Raw genomic sequence first — 14,501 nt, 5'->3', positions numbered from 1 at the left:
GCGCAACAAAAACAATGGCACCTCAGGAGATGTGAGGCAGGAGGGGCCGGCTCCTCCTGAAATTCAAAACCAGCCGGGAAGAAGGTGAGATTACAGAGCAGAATCAATTCCATAACCTACGAGTTTACAGAGAAGAGCAGAAAGGAATTCTGTGCTAACCTTTTCGTTACCAGATGTGCCTTTCAGTGGAAGGGGTGTCAGGCAAGCAGGCACCCACAGCCAGCCTGAGCTCAGGAAACACGACTCCAACGAGGCGTTCCGTTCCGAATACCAGAAAGGAGATGGCTGCAAGATGGGTGAGCTGGATGCACCAAGCGGCCTGTGCTCAGCTGGGAAGAGGAACAGCCTTGGGACCAGCCTTGGGACCGAGGAAGGAGTGAGAAGCACCGGAGTTGGGGCTAGAGCTGGAACCGCTGCAGAGGCGGTGATGAGTTTGTGTTGTGCAGCTCCCCTGGCACCCCGGCTGCCCAGCGCCCCTCAAGTCGCTTTGCCACAGCTCTGGCACGGAGCAGCTCCCTTGCAGCCTCCAAGTAAAACCGATCCTGGACGGGGGTGAAAAGCACAACACCAGACTCGGAATCCAGGACAACTTTCTTTATTGCTACCAGAAGGCTTTCATCAGTACAATGGCTCCAAGTACGATACCTTCCTCAGGGCTGTGGAGAGAGCTTACAATTGGAACAGGTCATTCTGAGAAAACAGAGGTGTACATTTAAGAGACAAGTTTTTAAAGGTTTTACGCTTGGTTAGAGGTTACATGAACACAAAACTTCTGGGTTAGGGTCTTTTGGTTTTGTGGCTGATAATGACACACCTTTCAAACCTCAGGCGTACGTAGCTGCCCCAGCACCTCACCGAGCAGCACGGGTCACATGCTAAGCGTAGAAACATATGGGGAAAAAAACAGACTCTGCACAATTTAAGGTTTACACTTGATGTAGAGTCAAGCAGTGGTGAAAATCCACACTGAGTGCAAACAAGAAAAAAATACCATTTTTGTTGAAGTGATACAAAATCCATTAGCTGTTTGCTGTGTTAGAAAACACAAACTGTTTCAACCTGGAGAAGTCTCTGTGCAAGGTACAGAGAGCAGCGGCCGGCTGCCCGAGTGTTCTTCTAGAGTACTTTCACACTCCTGTGGCTATTACTTAAGTGTGGAGCAGCTTGCAAGCATTGGTTTTTGGTTTTTTTCCTGACTAACCTTTTATTTAAATCCAGTTTTTAAACATTATCACATTTAAACACCAAAGTGCTAACAAAACAAAAAAGGTCTTTTTCTTTAGAAAGGAAAAAGAAAGCTGTCGTGAAGGTCAGGTAGTACAGAACATCATGCACAAGACTTGCTGAGAATTAAAAAAGGAGCAAGCAGAAAGAGAGCAAGGAGCAGATGGAGATCGGATCAGAGAGGTGGTAGTTGGCTGGGAAACCTGGAACAACTCTGCACGACTGATGTGAGCTCTTGGACACGGAGGATGGGTTACAATACACAGGAGCAGAAAAACAGTGGAACTGACAACACTAGAAAGAAACAATTTTTTGCTACTTTTTTTGTTTGGTTTTTGGGTCTTTTTTTAGATTTTTATACTTTTTTGTGTTTTTAAGTGCTTAAATAGTGGAACTATAATTAGCCGCACAAGAAAAAAATTCAAAAAAGGGTTGGGATTTTTTTTTTCTGTTTTTTGGCTCCCTTCAGTTCAGCCTGAGAAGGTATGGCCCCTTCTTCCCCCACTGAGAACACAGGGTGCCAGGTTCTGCACGGTTTCTAGAGTAGCTGTGGTGGAGCAGGTGGTGTGCGCCCACAGCTACATAACAGACACTGGCTGTAAAGGTGGACAAGGGGAAACGTTGCCCTCCTGCCTCGAGACATCAGCGCCACAAACAGAGCCCATGTTTTCAAGAGCCACTACCTCTGGAGCAATGTCTTCGTTGTAGAGACGCTTGATACCATCGTAGAAGTCATCCACTTCCATCTCTTCCACTTTACGCTTGGCAGAGGCTTGCTTGCAACCGCTGGGAGCTGGCAGACGCTGGTAGAGCGCGGCTGTACCTGTGACTGGCACTTCTGGCCTGCCGTTGTCCTTGGAGAAACCTGGCCCTGGGACAGAGGAGGGCTGGCATTTGAACGCTCCTCTGTTACAGGTCACCAGGGTATGCTGGAGGGGACTGTAGACATATACAGAATTGGGCAGCAGAGAAGACTGCAGAGTGGAAAGGTGATGTGCCACAAGCTCCCGGCAGTGGATCAGCTGCGAGCTATCCATCTGGAGGGGGAAGACAAGCAAAGATACCGGCATTACGGGATCGCTGCCAAGGAGAGGAGAGGCCATCAGCCAGCGCAGGGCAAAGGCTCTGAGCACACCGCCACCCAGGCCCCTCACTTCTCAACGACATGCTGGATGCAGGAGAAAGTAAGCGATAAAGGACCAAAAAGACCCCCAGCACGATGACTTGGTAAGATGCGGACCCCTGCTCCTTCTTAGGCCTCATGGGAATAGCGGAGAGGGGAAACCTTTCGGATATTAGAAGGTTTCGCTGCGTATTTTCAGCAGCTGGAGTGTTTGTCTTTGCAGTACCTGTCAGGACCACCCCGTGCACTTAGCGTGAATGGCTGAGCGGCTAACCAGGACTTTCTCCCCCGATGGTGTTTCCTCCGCAGTGCAGAGTGCCTGCATACACCAGGACACTCAGCTCCTCCCTTTGTCACCTACTGCATGCAGTCACCATCAGAACTTTGCAGAACTGTCCCAAACAAACCGTCGCTTCAGGCTGAAGCACCGCCATCCTTGCAAAAGCGTAACTGCAGGCAGAGAGCAGCAGCTGGGGATCCGAAAGCCCCGGCTGGCTTGGCTTGGCTCGGCTCACTGGAGTATGGAGCAAGACACAGCCTCCGGCGGCGCCCAGGCCCTCCCCGCTGCGATGTGCGGTACCAGCACCCCCTCACCTGTGCCTTCTGGAGCAGCTCGATGATGAGAGCCAGCCAGTCGGGGAGCAGCTTCTCCAGCTCCAGGCTGACGATGGCCAGCGCCAGCATGGAGCCCTTGAACTGCAGCAGCTGGTAACAGGCCATGCAGTGCAGCAGCTGCTTGGTGAGCGCCGCCACGTGCTGAGAGGGACTCAGCTTGGGCAGGATGGTCAGTAGCTGAGGCCTGTTGGACACCGCAACTGCGTGGAACTGGGGGGGGAAACAAGCACGTGAGGCAGCTGGCGTCGCTGACAGGCAACCCCACAGGCAAAGCCAGGTCAGACTTCAAGAATGGCATGCGACACGTCTCTGATGCACAAGGATTCTCCAGCTTAACAGTCTATTTCTGCACCGTGGGGGAAAAAAACCAAGGCGTTGAACCTGCCAGCAGCTTGGTGCCACCTTTCTGGCAGGACCTGGCATCGTACACATCGTCTGCCTGGGGAACCAGGCTTCCCGGGGCTCTGCAAAAGCCTACCCCCTTCCACCCTTCTCTCCCGGCAACACAGGTCTGGCAGTTGGTGTCCTAGACAAAAACCGCTTTTCAAGCAAGCAGAGGATGAAATTCAAGAGAACCTCAGGATGCTTTCCGTCCCTTTGCCTTACCCATGAATCTGGTTCTCTGGCCATGCCCTTCTGCAGCAGGCACAGAGCATACCCATCGCCCAGCATCGGCGCTTTCTCCATGGCTGTACTTAACTGCTTTTGTGCTGCCTGGCATTTAGCTCTGAGCAAACGCACTAGCAATTAAGATCATGAGGCAATGTTTCTCAGGATTGGCGAGTCTTAGTGTGTAGCTTAACATGCCTCAAAACAGGCCAGATGGTCAGATGGCACGCCCACGTTTTGGAAATTGCACCCCAAGTGTCACAAGTCTCCTGAAATTCTCTGGCAAGGCTTTTTCTTTCAGAAACTACTTGTACAGAGGAATTACAAACACATCCTGAGGTCTTCGCTCCCCTACAGGTACAGTTTTTGTCTAGGTACCTCGATACATTAGGTACACCGACAGACACCAGAAAGAACACAAGCAGCCCTTTACTTACAATATGAAGGAAATCCAGTGGCGTTGCCATGTGAAGATCCCAGTTCAGTTTATCCAGGATAATCTTCTCCATTCGGCGAATTTCAGCTGGAGAACAACCACAAAAGCTATCCCGAGCCAACACCTTCAGTACTGGAATCCTCTGCAAAAGCCAACACAAAAAAGAAATGAGAGAACCAGTCATTATAGAAATCACACAAAACGCTTCGTTCCTGTCCTGGCAAGCGTCAGCCACCATGTGCAAGCAAAGGCAGGACTGGAAGAGCTGTGTTCACACAATGCTAAGGTGGTAAGAACAAAAAAAATTACCTCATCTTCCTCAATGGTCTTTGCAGCAAGGAAGAAGCAGCTGATTGCAATACAGTTCAAGTACTTTGGACGGGCCTACAGTACAGAAAAGCAGAGAAGTCTCTGTGTGAATGTGATGCAAAAATTATGCTCAATCCTTTCTGGTCGGACATCCTGAGCCCCAGGGTCTCGCTGCCCAGGCAGTGCGTTCCGGATCGACAGGCTGACCTCCTACGCCACAGCGGTGGCAAGCTGTGCCAAGCAAAACTCCACACTCCATGATGTAAGGCAGAACAGCAACCTGCCAGCCCTGCGATCGTAACTGGCTCCCACTGATGTGCAGCGCTGGAGTGGAAAGAGCTCGGGTTTAGGCACTGCAGTAGAAACAGGAAGGAGAGAATCAGAAGGGCCAGACTGTCACCTGGCAAAAAAAAATAAATATTGCCACTCCATCTGCTTCAGCAGAGCTCTGCTGCTAGTGCTGCTGGGGGTCAGACACAGAATAGGCAGGAAAAAGAAGGTAATTTATGAAACACTGTCCTTGCCAAGGGATGTGTAAAACACCCGTGAAAACCACTACTCATGTCATTTCACATTGCAGTTCTCAAAACTGTGGCGCAGGGATTGTCAGAGGAGAGGTGGTCCCTTCCAGTGAGTTGTTTTAGGCAGGGTAAGTAAAATTTGGAGGGGAAAGGGTGATTCTTCACGTGCATCAAAACCTCCTTTTTCTGCGGCTCAGCTGGGGGCAGAGGGGGGCCGCAGGCTGCGTGGCTGTAAGCATGCGGGCAGTCCCTGCGATGGACCAGGCTGCGCGCATAACTGAGTATGGCACATCGGCTGGAGTTTTCGCTCTGCAGCCATCTTTGTCAATGTGACCGTCTGACTTCGCTTCCAGCACCGGCATAAAAGCCATAGGATGCGGCCAGCAACTCCTTAGTGGCTGGGGGCCGGGAAGTGCAGAGCCGCTGCTCCTAAACCTTGCTGCAGCCGAGCGGGTAGCCAGCTGCAGAGCCGTGCCCCCACCTCCGACAGCCTACTGGCAGCTGGTGCTCTTCTCTCCACATTAGAAGATGCTGAAAGCAAAGGTAAGTGAAAATCCTGCACCAAATGTGAAAATCTACTTACAACCTGAACTGCTGCCACGATTTATTCTTGCTAGGTAAATTTTAGCAAATGCAACAGAGTTTATGGGGTAGCTGAAGGGTGAGTGCCAAAAAAAACCCCCCCACAACAATGCAGGATTGTATCCAAACTGAAAATCTTTACCTACGCTCAGCCTTAGTTACTTAAAAAGGACCATGCTATGCCTAGAGGTTTGGTTTCCTAGCGTCATTTTAAACTTCTACTTAAATATGTGTAGAAAATCCACACTTGGGAGCGGGGGCAGTGCGTGCACACATCCACATCTGCTTGTGCACTCAGGTGTCACTGAAAGCAAAGAGAATGAATTCCCTTAGGGCAAGACTGGAACTTGTTCTTGACCATTCACGCAGGTTCAAAGAAAACTGTCAAGTTAGCGCAAAATTATGTTCAGCAAAGAAGGACACCTTCTGTGTCACATTCAGGGAAAAGCACAGGTGTCCAGAGCAGGTTCCTACCATCAGGGAAGCTTTTTCTCCCCACTATTTTTAACAATAATTTTGTCTCCTTCTATCCAAGTGCATCCCCTCTAGGGACTGACCTGGAAGGAACACACTGTGTCTTCTGCCGAAGCATGCTGAAACCCAGTCACCACCCTGGTCCCCCCCAGGAGCTTCTCCCTGCCTTGCTGGCTCTTCACACCCCAGCAGGCGCTGCTGGGATGGGCTGCAAGCGCCGCTCTGTTGAGGGTTAACGAGTGCTGTGCAGTGAGTTACACCAGCACTGCTGGAGTGGGTAACAGCCCCAGGGGCAGCCAGTTGGAACAATTTCAAAGCCTGTTCCCGCTGAAGGGAAGGGACTAGTTGTCCTAATAATAAAATCCCACATGGCAGCGCCTGGTAAAAAATCCAGGAGTTAAGCTGCATTAGAAGAATGACAGCTTTATGGGAGAGGAAAACTGGGAGAGGGAGCACAAAGCCCCGAGCTGTTTGAACAATGCTCACCCAGACTAAACACCTTTCCACATTCCTGCTCGCTGCCTGAAGCACGCAGTGGACTCCTTACTCATCTTCTCATACTCTCTTTGCAGACTTCTTGGCTGCTGCAAATTACTGAAAGAAAAACTGTACTCGAGGGCATTAGCTGTTGAGGGATTTAAATCTACTTCCCAACTCAGTATTTCAGTAAATTGGCTCTTTTAAGATCTCTTTAAAAATAAAACCCCAAAACTTCCATGGCTTGTAATGAAAGTATTATCAATATTTATTAATATTTAAAGGAAAGCTTAATGGATGATGTCGCCTGCATTCTACCAAACGAAGTCATATTGAAATGCAAGTGCACAGGCTGAGAACACATTCTTCTGCTCAGATTTCCTAAGCTATATTGTTTACCCAACAGTGCTGGTGACGAGCTTAGACACACATGCAGATGAGACTGCGGATTTGACGAGCACGGAATGTAACTGAGCAAATATGCCAAGAGATAAGGCCACCTACAGCCTGACTTCACAACTCAAGGCCAGGGATTTCAGGTTGTTCAGTCACTTGCAAGGGTGCCAAACAGCCCGAGCACAGCACATCTGACTTGCTCCCGCAGCAGACTTACAGGGACAGAAGAGCAGCAGATCCCAGATGCTGATTTTTAACTTTCCTTTTTTGAAAAAAGCACCAGTTTCTATGGTATAACAGCCCTAAAAACAAATGGGCGCATATATACATTCTCTGTTCCGTAGAGCAGGAGGGGACAGCTTATCACTTTGATGGCCTGCACCCATGCTCCTTACCTCTCTCCTTCACATCTGTCTGACTGGTATCCTGCTATCAGGAAGCTCTTAAGTCTGTCAGACTGGATATAGAGCAGGTTAGTAGTGAACTACTCCCCCAAAAAGCAATCTCCTCAAGCTGTATCTTCTTCCCAACCCCCCCCCCCCTTTTTTTTAATAATTTTTTCATTTCCCTGCATTAGCACACTTGCCAGGCCCAGACCTGTCCTCACGTTTGTTTCCTCTAGTTAGTTCACTGCTAGCAGGTGCCCACCGCAATTCTAGGTGGTACAAATGAGATTAAATGCAGTTAGAACACCAGAGAAATCACAAGGTGAGTAGGGACCGTCCCTGACATTACTGTCGGAGGGCGCTGGGCCCGTTTCTAACGGCAAGCTAGCAGGCGGTTCCTTTAGCCTTATGAGTCCATTTAGGTTAAGGCGGAGTGTTTTCTTTTCATCTAAAGCATTACCTCTACGCAGCTTCTTTTTCTCATTGCTTGAAGGAAGGAACAGGGACTGCGCTGAGGCAAATTCAACATTCAAACCAGTTTAAGAGCACGCACGTAGCTGAAGAGGAAGGGCGCTTCTCTGGGGTTAATATACGTTTAAACTAATGAGCTGCATTAATGATGGCAATGGGCAGAACAGAGGAAAGAGGGAAAATAAGTCTCAGCAGGTCCAAGCACTCGGTCAGTTCCCAGAGAACTGTGTGTTCTCATTCAAGCAATCGCTATTTTCACCAGGTGAAAAAAGACTACGGAAGGGATCTACCTCCTGACGTTCCTGGCTGCAGAGCGTGCTGCCAGTACTGCCACCTGAAACTGAGCTCCTGGAGCACTGCAGGTACCATCCTGTACGTGTTTGAGAAAGGAAGCGGGTGTGAGGGCAGAGGGGGGAAGTTAGCGTTTCCGTACAGCCATGCTGCTAGGACTGTACACAGAAATAGCTGAATGGGTGGTATGAATCTATTTCAATGTATGTTTCTGCAAATATTTACCTTTACTGCAGCTAAAAACCTGTCCAAAAGGCTGATGGCCAGGGCGAGCGTTTCTGGATAAAGGTGGAACTGGTATTTGAGCTTGGCCAGCCACTGAATGACCTCATCCCTCTGCTTTGGAGAAATGGCTACATCCTGTTGGAGAGAAAAACAAACTTTTCTTATACACAGGCTGAGGGAGTCAGAAAAGACCAAACATTTTACCTCCACAGGAGTTATTCAGCATGGAAACAAAGCCTCCTTTGGAAGGGGGGGAGGTGATGGCCTCAGAGCCAGCCTGAATCACCCCTTTGTTCTTGCTGTTACTTACCCTATCCCAAGTAATTTTCCCTGGAAAAGACAGCTTTCCTTACAGCAACCTCAACCATCACTCAGAGATTTCACTCTGCGTTGGGGAAGAGAGGAAGGATGTCTTGTCGTTTCTCAAGTACTGACAGGGTATTCTCTAACTTAGCTCTGAGTGATTTGGGTTTTTTAACCTCCTTAGAACCATGGCAGATGGAAAGACATGCCCACCTTGAACAAAGCCAGACATGCTGTGGGAGCTGGGCACATGCACAGCTCCTGACGAACAGAAGAGGGGAGGGACCGAGCTGGTGTTTTGAGAGGAAAAGTTTATTTTTCCTTCAAATTACAGGGATTATTTTTAGCTCAGTGTATGCTAAAAAAAGAAAATTCCAAACAGCTTACAGAAGACCTTTAGCAGTACAGTTAACTGCACCGTGGTAAAGCAGGTAAATTTTCACCCAAAAACCAGTTTGGGTTTGGTTTGTTGTGGGGTGGGTGTGTGTAAATATATTTTTGGCCCAAGTCACTGCCATTGATCTGTTTGGACAGCAGCTGAATTTCAACCACATGTACAGATCGCTCATTGACATCAAATCTTTCTTGCTGCCCTTCTTCAGAAATATTTACAGCTTTTCTAGAGCCTTTCAATTCAGCCAAGTAAATGTCTGGTCTCACTTCAGCAGGGATTATTCAAGATGATTAGCAAGGATCTGTCCAGAAGTGAAACCAAACAAATTTCTTCCACTGTGCTCAGGGTCCTTGTGCTCATTTGGCTACTGCTGAGATGGTTTAAGAGAATGAAACCAAATGAAATGCTGGCTGACCAGCTTCTGTGGAAGAGAAAGCCGAGGGCTTGCTGCTGGGCTGGGCTGGAGCTGTCCTCCCAGCAGTTAACACGGTAGGGGGGAAAGGAGCAGGATTTTAGAAAATAAACCCACCCACTACTGATGCAAAATCAATCCTTCAGGCTGTATCTATCACAAAAGTACCTACTGTGCATCTTGCGTAGACAGTAATGAGCTTGGTAACAGGTCGTGCTTGGTAACAGCTCTGCTGACTCTCCTGCCTTGGAGTCAAGAACACGTGTGACAGCAGAGTGTTTAAGGCAGAACTGTCGTTACACCAGGGCCTCCACAAGGACACCAGCTTTGCACCTTTCACTGTCACTTGCAGTATGCCATCTTTACTCCACGCTGACCCTCCTTACTGGTGCTGAGCTCCACGTTCAGCACCGAGTGGAACAGAACGGATGGGGAAGGTGGTGGGGCTCCAGTGCCCTGGGCTGGGTTCTGGGCTCTGCGGCAGTGGGCACAGAGCTGGTTACGGCTGCTCAGACACGTGTCTTGCCAAAATGCAGCCACCTGATTCCCTTCGAAAAACGACGACGGTGACAGCGCTACGGCAGCAGGGATCTAGTCTAAAGACACAGGGTTGCGCAATCTCAAAGCTGTTTCTTTCAGCTGTACTAGCTGGGCTAACGAAGCGATACTACCTCTGCCTGCCTGCAAAACGTGCCTTCAGTGCTGAATCAGGTGCTCCCCTGAGGAGAACAAAGTCCTGCCTTGTTTTCTCTCCTTTAGCCCTGACGGTGCAACAGCATCAGCAGGACTGTGTCTGATCCAGGTGGGCCTCTGGTCTCAGCTGGGGCCTCTGGATGCCACCTGACTACAGCATGGCCTTTTAAAAAGCACCTACCGTTTTTCAGGAGAGAAGAGAAAATTAATTTCCTTAATTCCAAGAAACGATGTTTCTTTCTAAAATGGTTACTGCAATTTAAGGGTGAAATCCGAGCCCCACCAGGGGCAGGACACCTGCTGTCTGCAAGGCGTTGCACTCGTTCCAGAAATGCCTAGTTCGATGCACCCTGGGACTGTAATGAAAGCACCACACAGCAGTATGGAGTTCATTAAATACTCTGCTAAAAACGTCTTTTGGACAGCGGGATAGGGACCTAAAATGTATCTGGGGAGTTAAAAAAAAGGGCAACACAATGTTAAATACTAGCTGTCCTCATAGAGCGTGCTTCTGTAGCAAAGGGAGGCCTGCACAGCTGCACCTAAAACAGGCAGAAAAGGGAGGAGCGATAGTGAAAAGATGAAGTTCCTTATTGCTTTACTCATTGCACCTGGTTTTAAAGGGAGGGAGACAAAACTACAAAAGAGCTTATAACCACAGTCAGGTCTGGACAATATTGTGGACTTTAAAGATTTCAAGCAGCTTAAAGGATTATTTTGGAAATGCAGTATCTGGGTGAATCCAGTGGGTAAGCTCTGTGTGTACCTGCTAAAAGCCATCCTGAAACCATGCCATCAAACAAAATAAACCTGACTTAAAAAACCTGCCTCTGACTCTCAAATCACCGAACTGGTCCCGCCACAGCAGCTTCACTGGCGAAGGCAGCAGGAATGGGCTTGGGCCCTTGGCCAACAAGAGGGGAGCTGCATCCCCTGGGTGCTGTGTCAACAGGACAGCAGCCTCTGTCCCCCCTGCACTCCCTCCTGAGACACAGGGTCTGCTCTAGAGGGGGCAAAACCAGCACCTGTGGCACTCCTTGCTGGGGAGGCAGGGCCCTGCCTCAGCAGCACCGGGGGAATCTCTCCCATCCCCTTCCATTCCTGGCAAATCCCACTCGTGCTGGACCCCAGCAGAAGCAGGCACTGGCTTCAACAGGCTCCTGGTGCGTCTGTCCTGGCTCCATGCCTTTCTCCCTGTGCCTGCCAAAGCAAAAGGTTAGGCCTTCTCCTAAAAACAGCACGGGTGGGAAGGGAAAGATTGTCTTTCCACGCTGCCTCTCAGTGTCCAGTCCTCGCGAGATCTGTCCTTGTATCTTCTCACCCTTCATGGGCAGTGCGAGGCCGTATTTCAAGACTCGGGAGTTAACTTTAAATGGCAAGGCCGTAATGTAAAGAATAGCAATCACACACTCAGCCCCAGCAACAACTTTCCATGTGAAAAAGAAATGGTGTTTAATCTAAACCACTGAAAACCAACCGTTTGTCTAAGCAAGATAAAAAATTAAAACAAACCAAAACCAGTCCCTGCACAGAGCACCATGTTCCTTTAATGTGAAGAACAACTGCAAAGTGAACTCACACCCAGGTACATGCGCAACAGAAGTAAGGCTTCAGAATAAAATCTGGCTTCGTAAGAACCATCTGGGAAAGCAAGGAAAGGAGGGACATCTCCAGCTCTCTTCTGCAGTAACATCAATCCTACAAAAAGCCTGTCTGCTCCAGTCTCTAACTGCAAATAAAGGAGCACAAGGGCAGGGGGGAGAACTCCCTTGCACAGAAAGACCAGGCACATTTAAACCTCCCCCCAGCAGCACTAGGAAAGGTCGTTAAGGCCCCGTTTACGAGACAGGCAGAAGGAATGAGAACGGCTCCCACCGCACCACAAATCCTGCTGCTACTTCCAAGCAGGGCCAGGAGCATCCCGCACAAAGGTATCGGTCTTTATCCCTCTCCCTCGAAGGCGTACTTGTGTCAGCCTAGTAACACAAATAAGAAATGCAGCACTGTAAGATTAATTAAACAGTGAGGTCACTGTTCCTTAGTTACATAAAATTAGAAGGAAAAAAAAATGAGATGCTATGGTGACTGAAAGCAAGGAAGTCCCTTTGGGCTGGAAAGCACAAGCTGCTCTTTGGTGTGGAGGTGGTTTCCCACAGACGTACAGGTCTGTGTGTGGCCAGCTGTTCTGTTTTGTCGCCACAAACCCACCCACCGTTGCAGAACTTAACCCCCGGGGTGGAAGAGCACGCTAGCCTAGCATGACAGCTTTAATTAGGGAAAATTAACCCCAGCACAGCAATGGCAGACTCTGTTTTCACGCAGCAGCAGCAGGTTGCTCCAAGACAGACCTAACAACCGAAGGACAATCCATCTCCTCTGGCTGGCACCCTGTCCTCTCCTTTTCTTTTTGGAGGAGAGGCCAGATCAGAGCAAGCCCTGACCTACAGATCTGGTTGCCCAGCCCAGCACCAAAGGTTAGCAGACGTGCACATGACTCCAGCCATGAAAAAAAAAGACCTGACAGCACTCCCAGCTCTTCAACCACAACCACCACTGGGATCAGGCGCCTGACTGAGCTGCAGCCCCACTCACCATGCGCCACTGCAGGTGCCCAGGTCCCCCAGCTGCTGGGGGCAGGCGGGGGGTGTGTGACTGCGTTACCTGCCCCCCCTCCTGCACCAGCCAACACAGACCGAGCCCGTGCAGGTGCCCGAGAGCTTTTCTCTGGCCTGGTGCCCGTGCAGATATTTGCAAGAGGCGCCGCTTGGCTCACCCGCAGCAGGAAGCTGGCGGGCAGCTACACGAAGCACGAGGGATTTCAGAACGGGTTTGCTGTGCAGGAACACCCCATGCAGCACAGGCAGGGCTCTTGCAAAAGCACCTGACAAGAGTTCTACTGAGACTGAAGAGACACGGCGCTGCGATGCCTTAGGAGTAACTTGTGCAAACTGTCCTGCACACGTACAGCCGTTTGCTCACAGCTCTTCGTCTACCTTGTGCTTGGGACGGACAGCCACGCGTAACATGGCAGGCTGAATGCTCCTGCAGAGCGCGAGACCAACCACTGCTCCTTTCCTCCCTCTCCATCCCACTTAGTCCTGCTTGGCACCTCCATAAAATAAGAGGTTTCCGCAGCTCTTTCCCCTGTCTTCCACCTAAAGAGCACACAAATAGCTCCAGCCAGCCAGAGGCCGGTGGGAGCAATGGACAGCGTGGAGCACACAGCGAGCCCTGCTGCTATCAGCTCAAAAAGCGATACCCAAGGAACGCAACAGCCCCATCAGATGTGCAAGTCATCAAAGCTATTCCATACTCACGTGTGAGCAACAGACCTGCATCTTCTTTTCCAAGCAGAAGGCATGATGCTAAGTCCCACCTTTTCAGAGCACAACACGCTGGGTTTGTTTCAGCACAGACACAAAGAAGCCACCTTGCACGAACTACAGAGCTAACAGAATGCATTTGGGACACATATGGGAAGTGGAGGGAGGTCAGCTTCTCTCTCGTTCTTGCGTAACACAGGTGTACATCACGTTGACCTGCTTCCTGCCATTATTTGCTTGATTCGTTATCAAGAAGTATCCTCTCCGTCACTTACTCTATCGATGAACATGCTGTGAACGATTCCTGTCAAGTACTTCAAATCACACAACATGAGGCCAGTTCACATGCCGGAACTGCGTTGCTCGACTGTACCGAGTAACAGCCACGCTGCACTCACCGCTTCTGTCTTTTTACCGCTCCAAAGTGAGCAACCGCGGAGGTCAGTAGTTGTGCCCAAGGGAAGGAATACAGCACCCCGTACAAAACACACAGCCCTGAGGCCTCCAGCATCTGCCACGGTTAATGTCTTTATTTGCCCGATTCCCAAATCAGTGCCCCAAACACCGTTTCTGAAGAGTCCTGTCAGAAAGGTGGCCACGAGGCCTTGGCGATGGCGAGAGGCACACAGAGCTGTTGTTCTGCTTCCCATTTACTGACAGCCATATCGCCCTGTTACCATCCCCGACCCAGGAACCCTGCCACAGGGCTCACAACATGCTTGCTGCATGGGACGGGAGGGCCGGAGGCTGTGACTCAGGCTCCAGAGTGCAAGCACAGTGCAAATCACCTATAAGGATACCTGGAGACTTTTGGAAAATGCAGTCTAAAAAAACCTATTATCTGTGAACTCAAACATGACTCCATTTTATTGCTGCCTAATCTAGGAAAAGCACCTTACCTGGTAATTTTTTCTCTTTAATATCTGCTGTCCCAGACAGAGGTATTTTGCTCTTTCCCCTATTTGTTTCTGCCTAGTCCCGCCATAGGCTCCTTGGGGAGCAGGCAGGTGACCTTTATCAGGACTGGGAGGTGTCTGAAAAGGGCAGCTGTAAACATTGCAGCCAAATCAGTCCCTCCTTGGGTCTCAGGATTGCTCCTTTTAGGCCAGAGCAACCCCCAGCTGACACCCACTGGGTTGCTTCTCATTTGGACCAGCTGGGGATTAGAGGTGCTCTCTGGATACCGCTCACGAGTGGCATTCTGCAGGGTTTGCCTGCAGTTTAGTGGCACAGCAAA

General features: G+C 49.9%; 1 protein-coding gene across 2 annotated transcripts in view; it reads right to left on the bottom strand.

Annotated features, from left to right (window-relative positions):
• Positions 1 to 579: 579 nt before the first annotated feature.
• Positions 580 to 14,501, bottom strand: part of CCNI (cyclin I) — a 35,678-nt gene continuing 21,756 nt past the window's right edge. The window contains exons 3-7 of one of the 2 annotated variants that reach the window (XM_055797007.1): positions 8,140 to 8,274; positions 4,317 to 4,391; positions 4,009 to 4,149; positions 2,942 to 3,172; positions 580 to 2,261 (exon numbers count right to left, since the gene is read on the bottom strand). In XM_055797007.1, coding sequence (XP_055652982.1) covers positions 1,803 to 2,261; positions 2,942 to 3,172; positions 4,009 to 4,149; positions 4,317 to 4,391; positions 8,140 to 8,274 — 1,041 coding nt within the window. In that variant the 3' untranslated portion in view covers positions 580 to 1,802. The remainder of the gene's footprint in view (positions 2,262 to 2,941; positions 3,173 to 4,008; positions 4,150 to 4,316; positions 4,392 to 8,139; positions 8,275 to 14,501) is intronic. The other variant, XM_055797008.1, reaches the window with a different exon arrangement.

Source organism: Falco peregrinus, chromosome 2 (assembly GCF_023634155.1).
Source record: "Falco peregrinus isolate bFalPer1 chromosome 2, bFalPer1.pri, whole genome shotgun sequence".
Lineage (NCBI taxonomy): Eukaryota > Metazoa > Chordata > Aves > Falconiformes > Falconidae > Falco > Falco peregrinus.
Note: the sequence above shows the minus strand (reverse complement) of the source record. Positions and strands in the feature narration are given on the sequence as shown.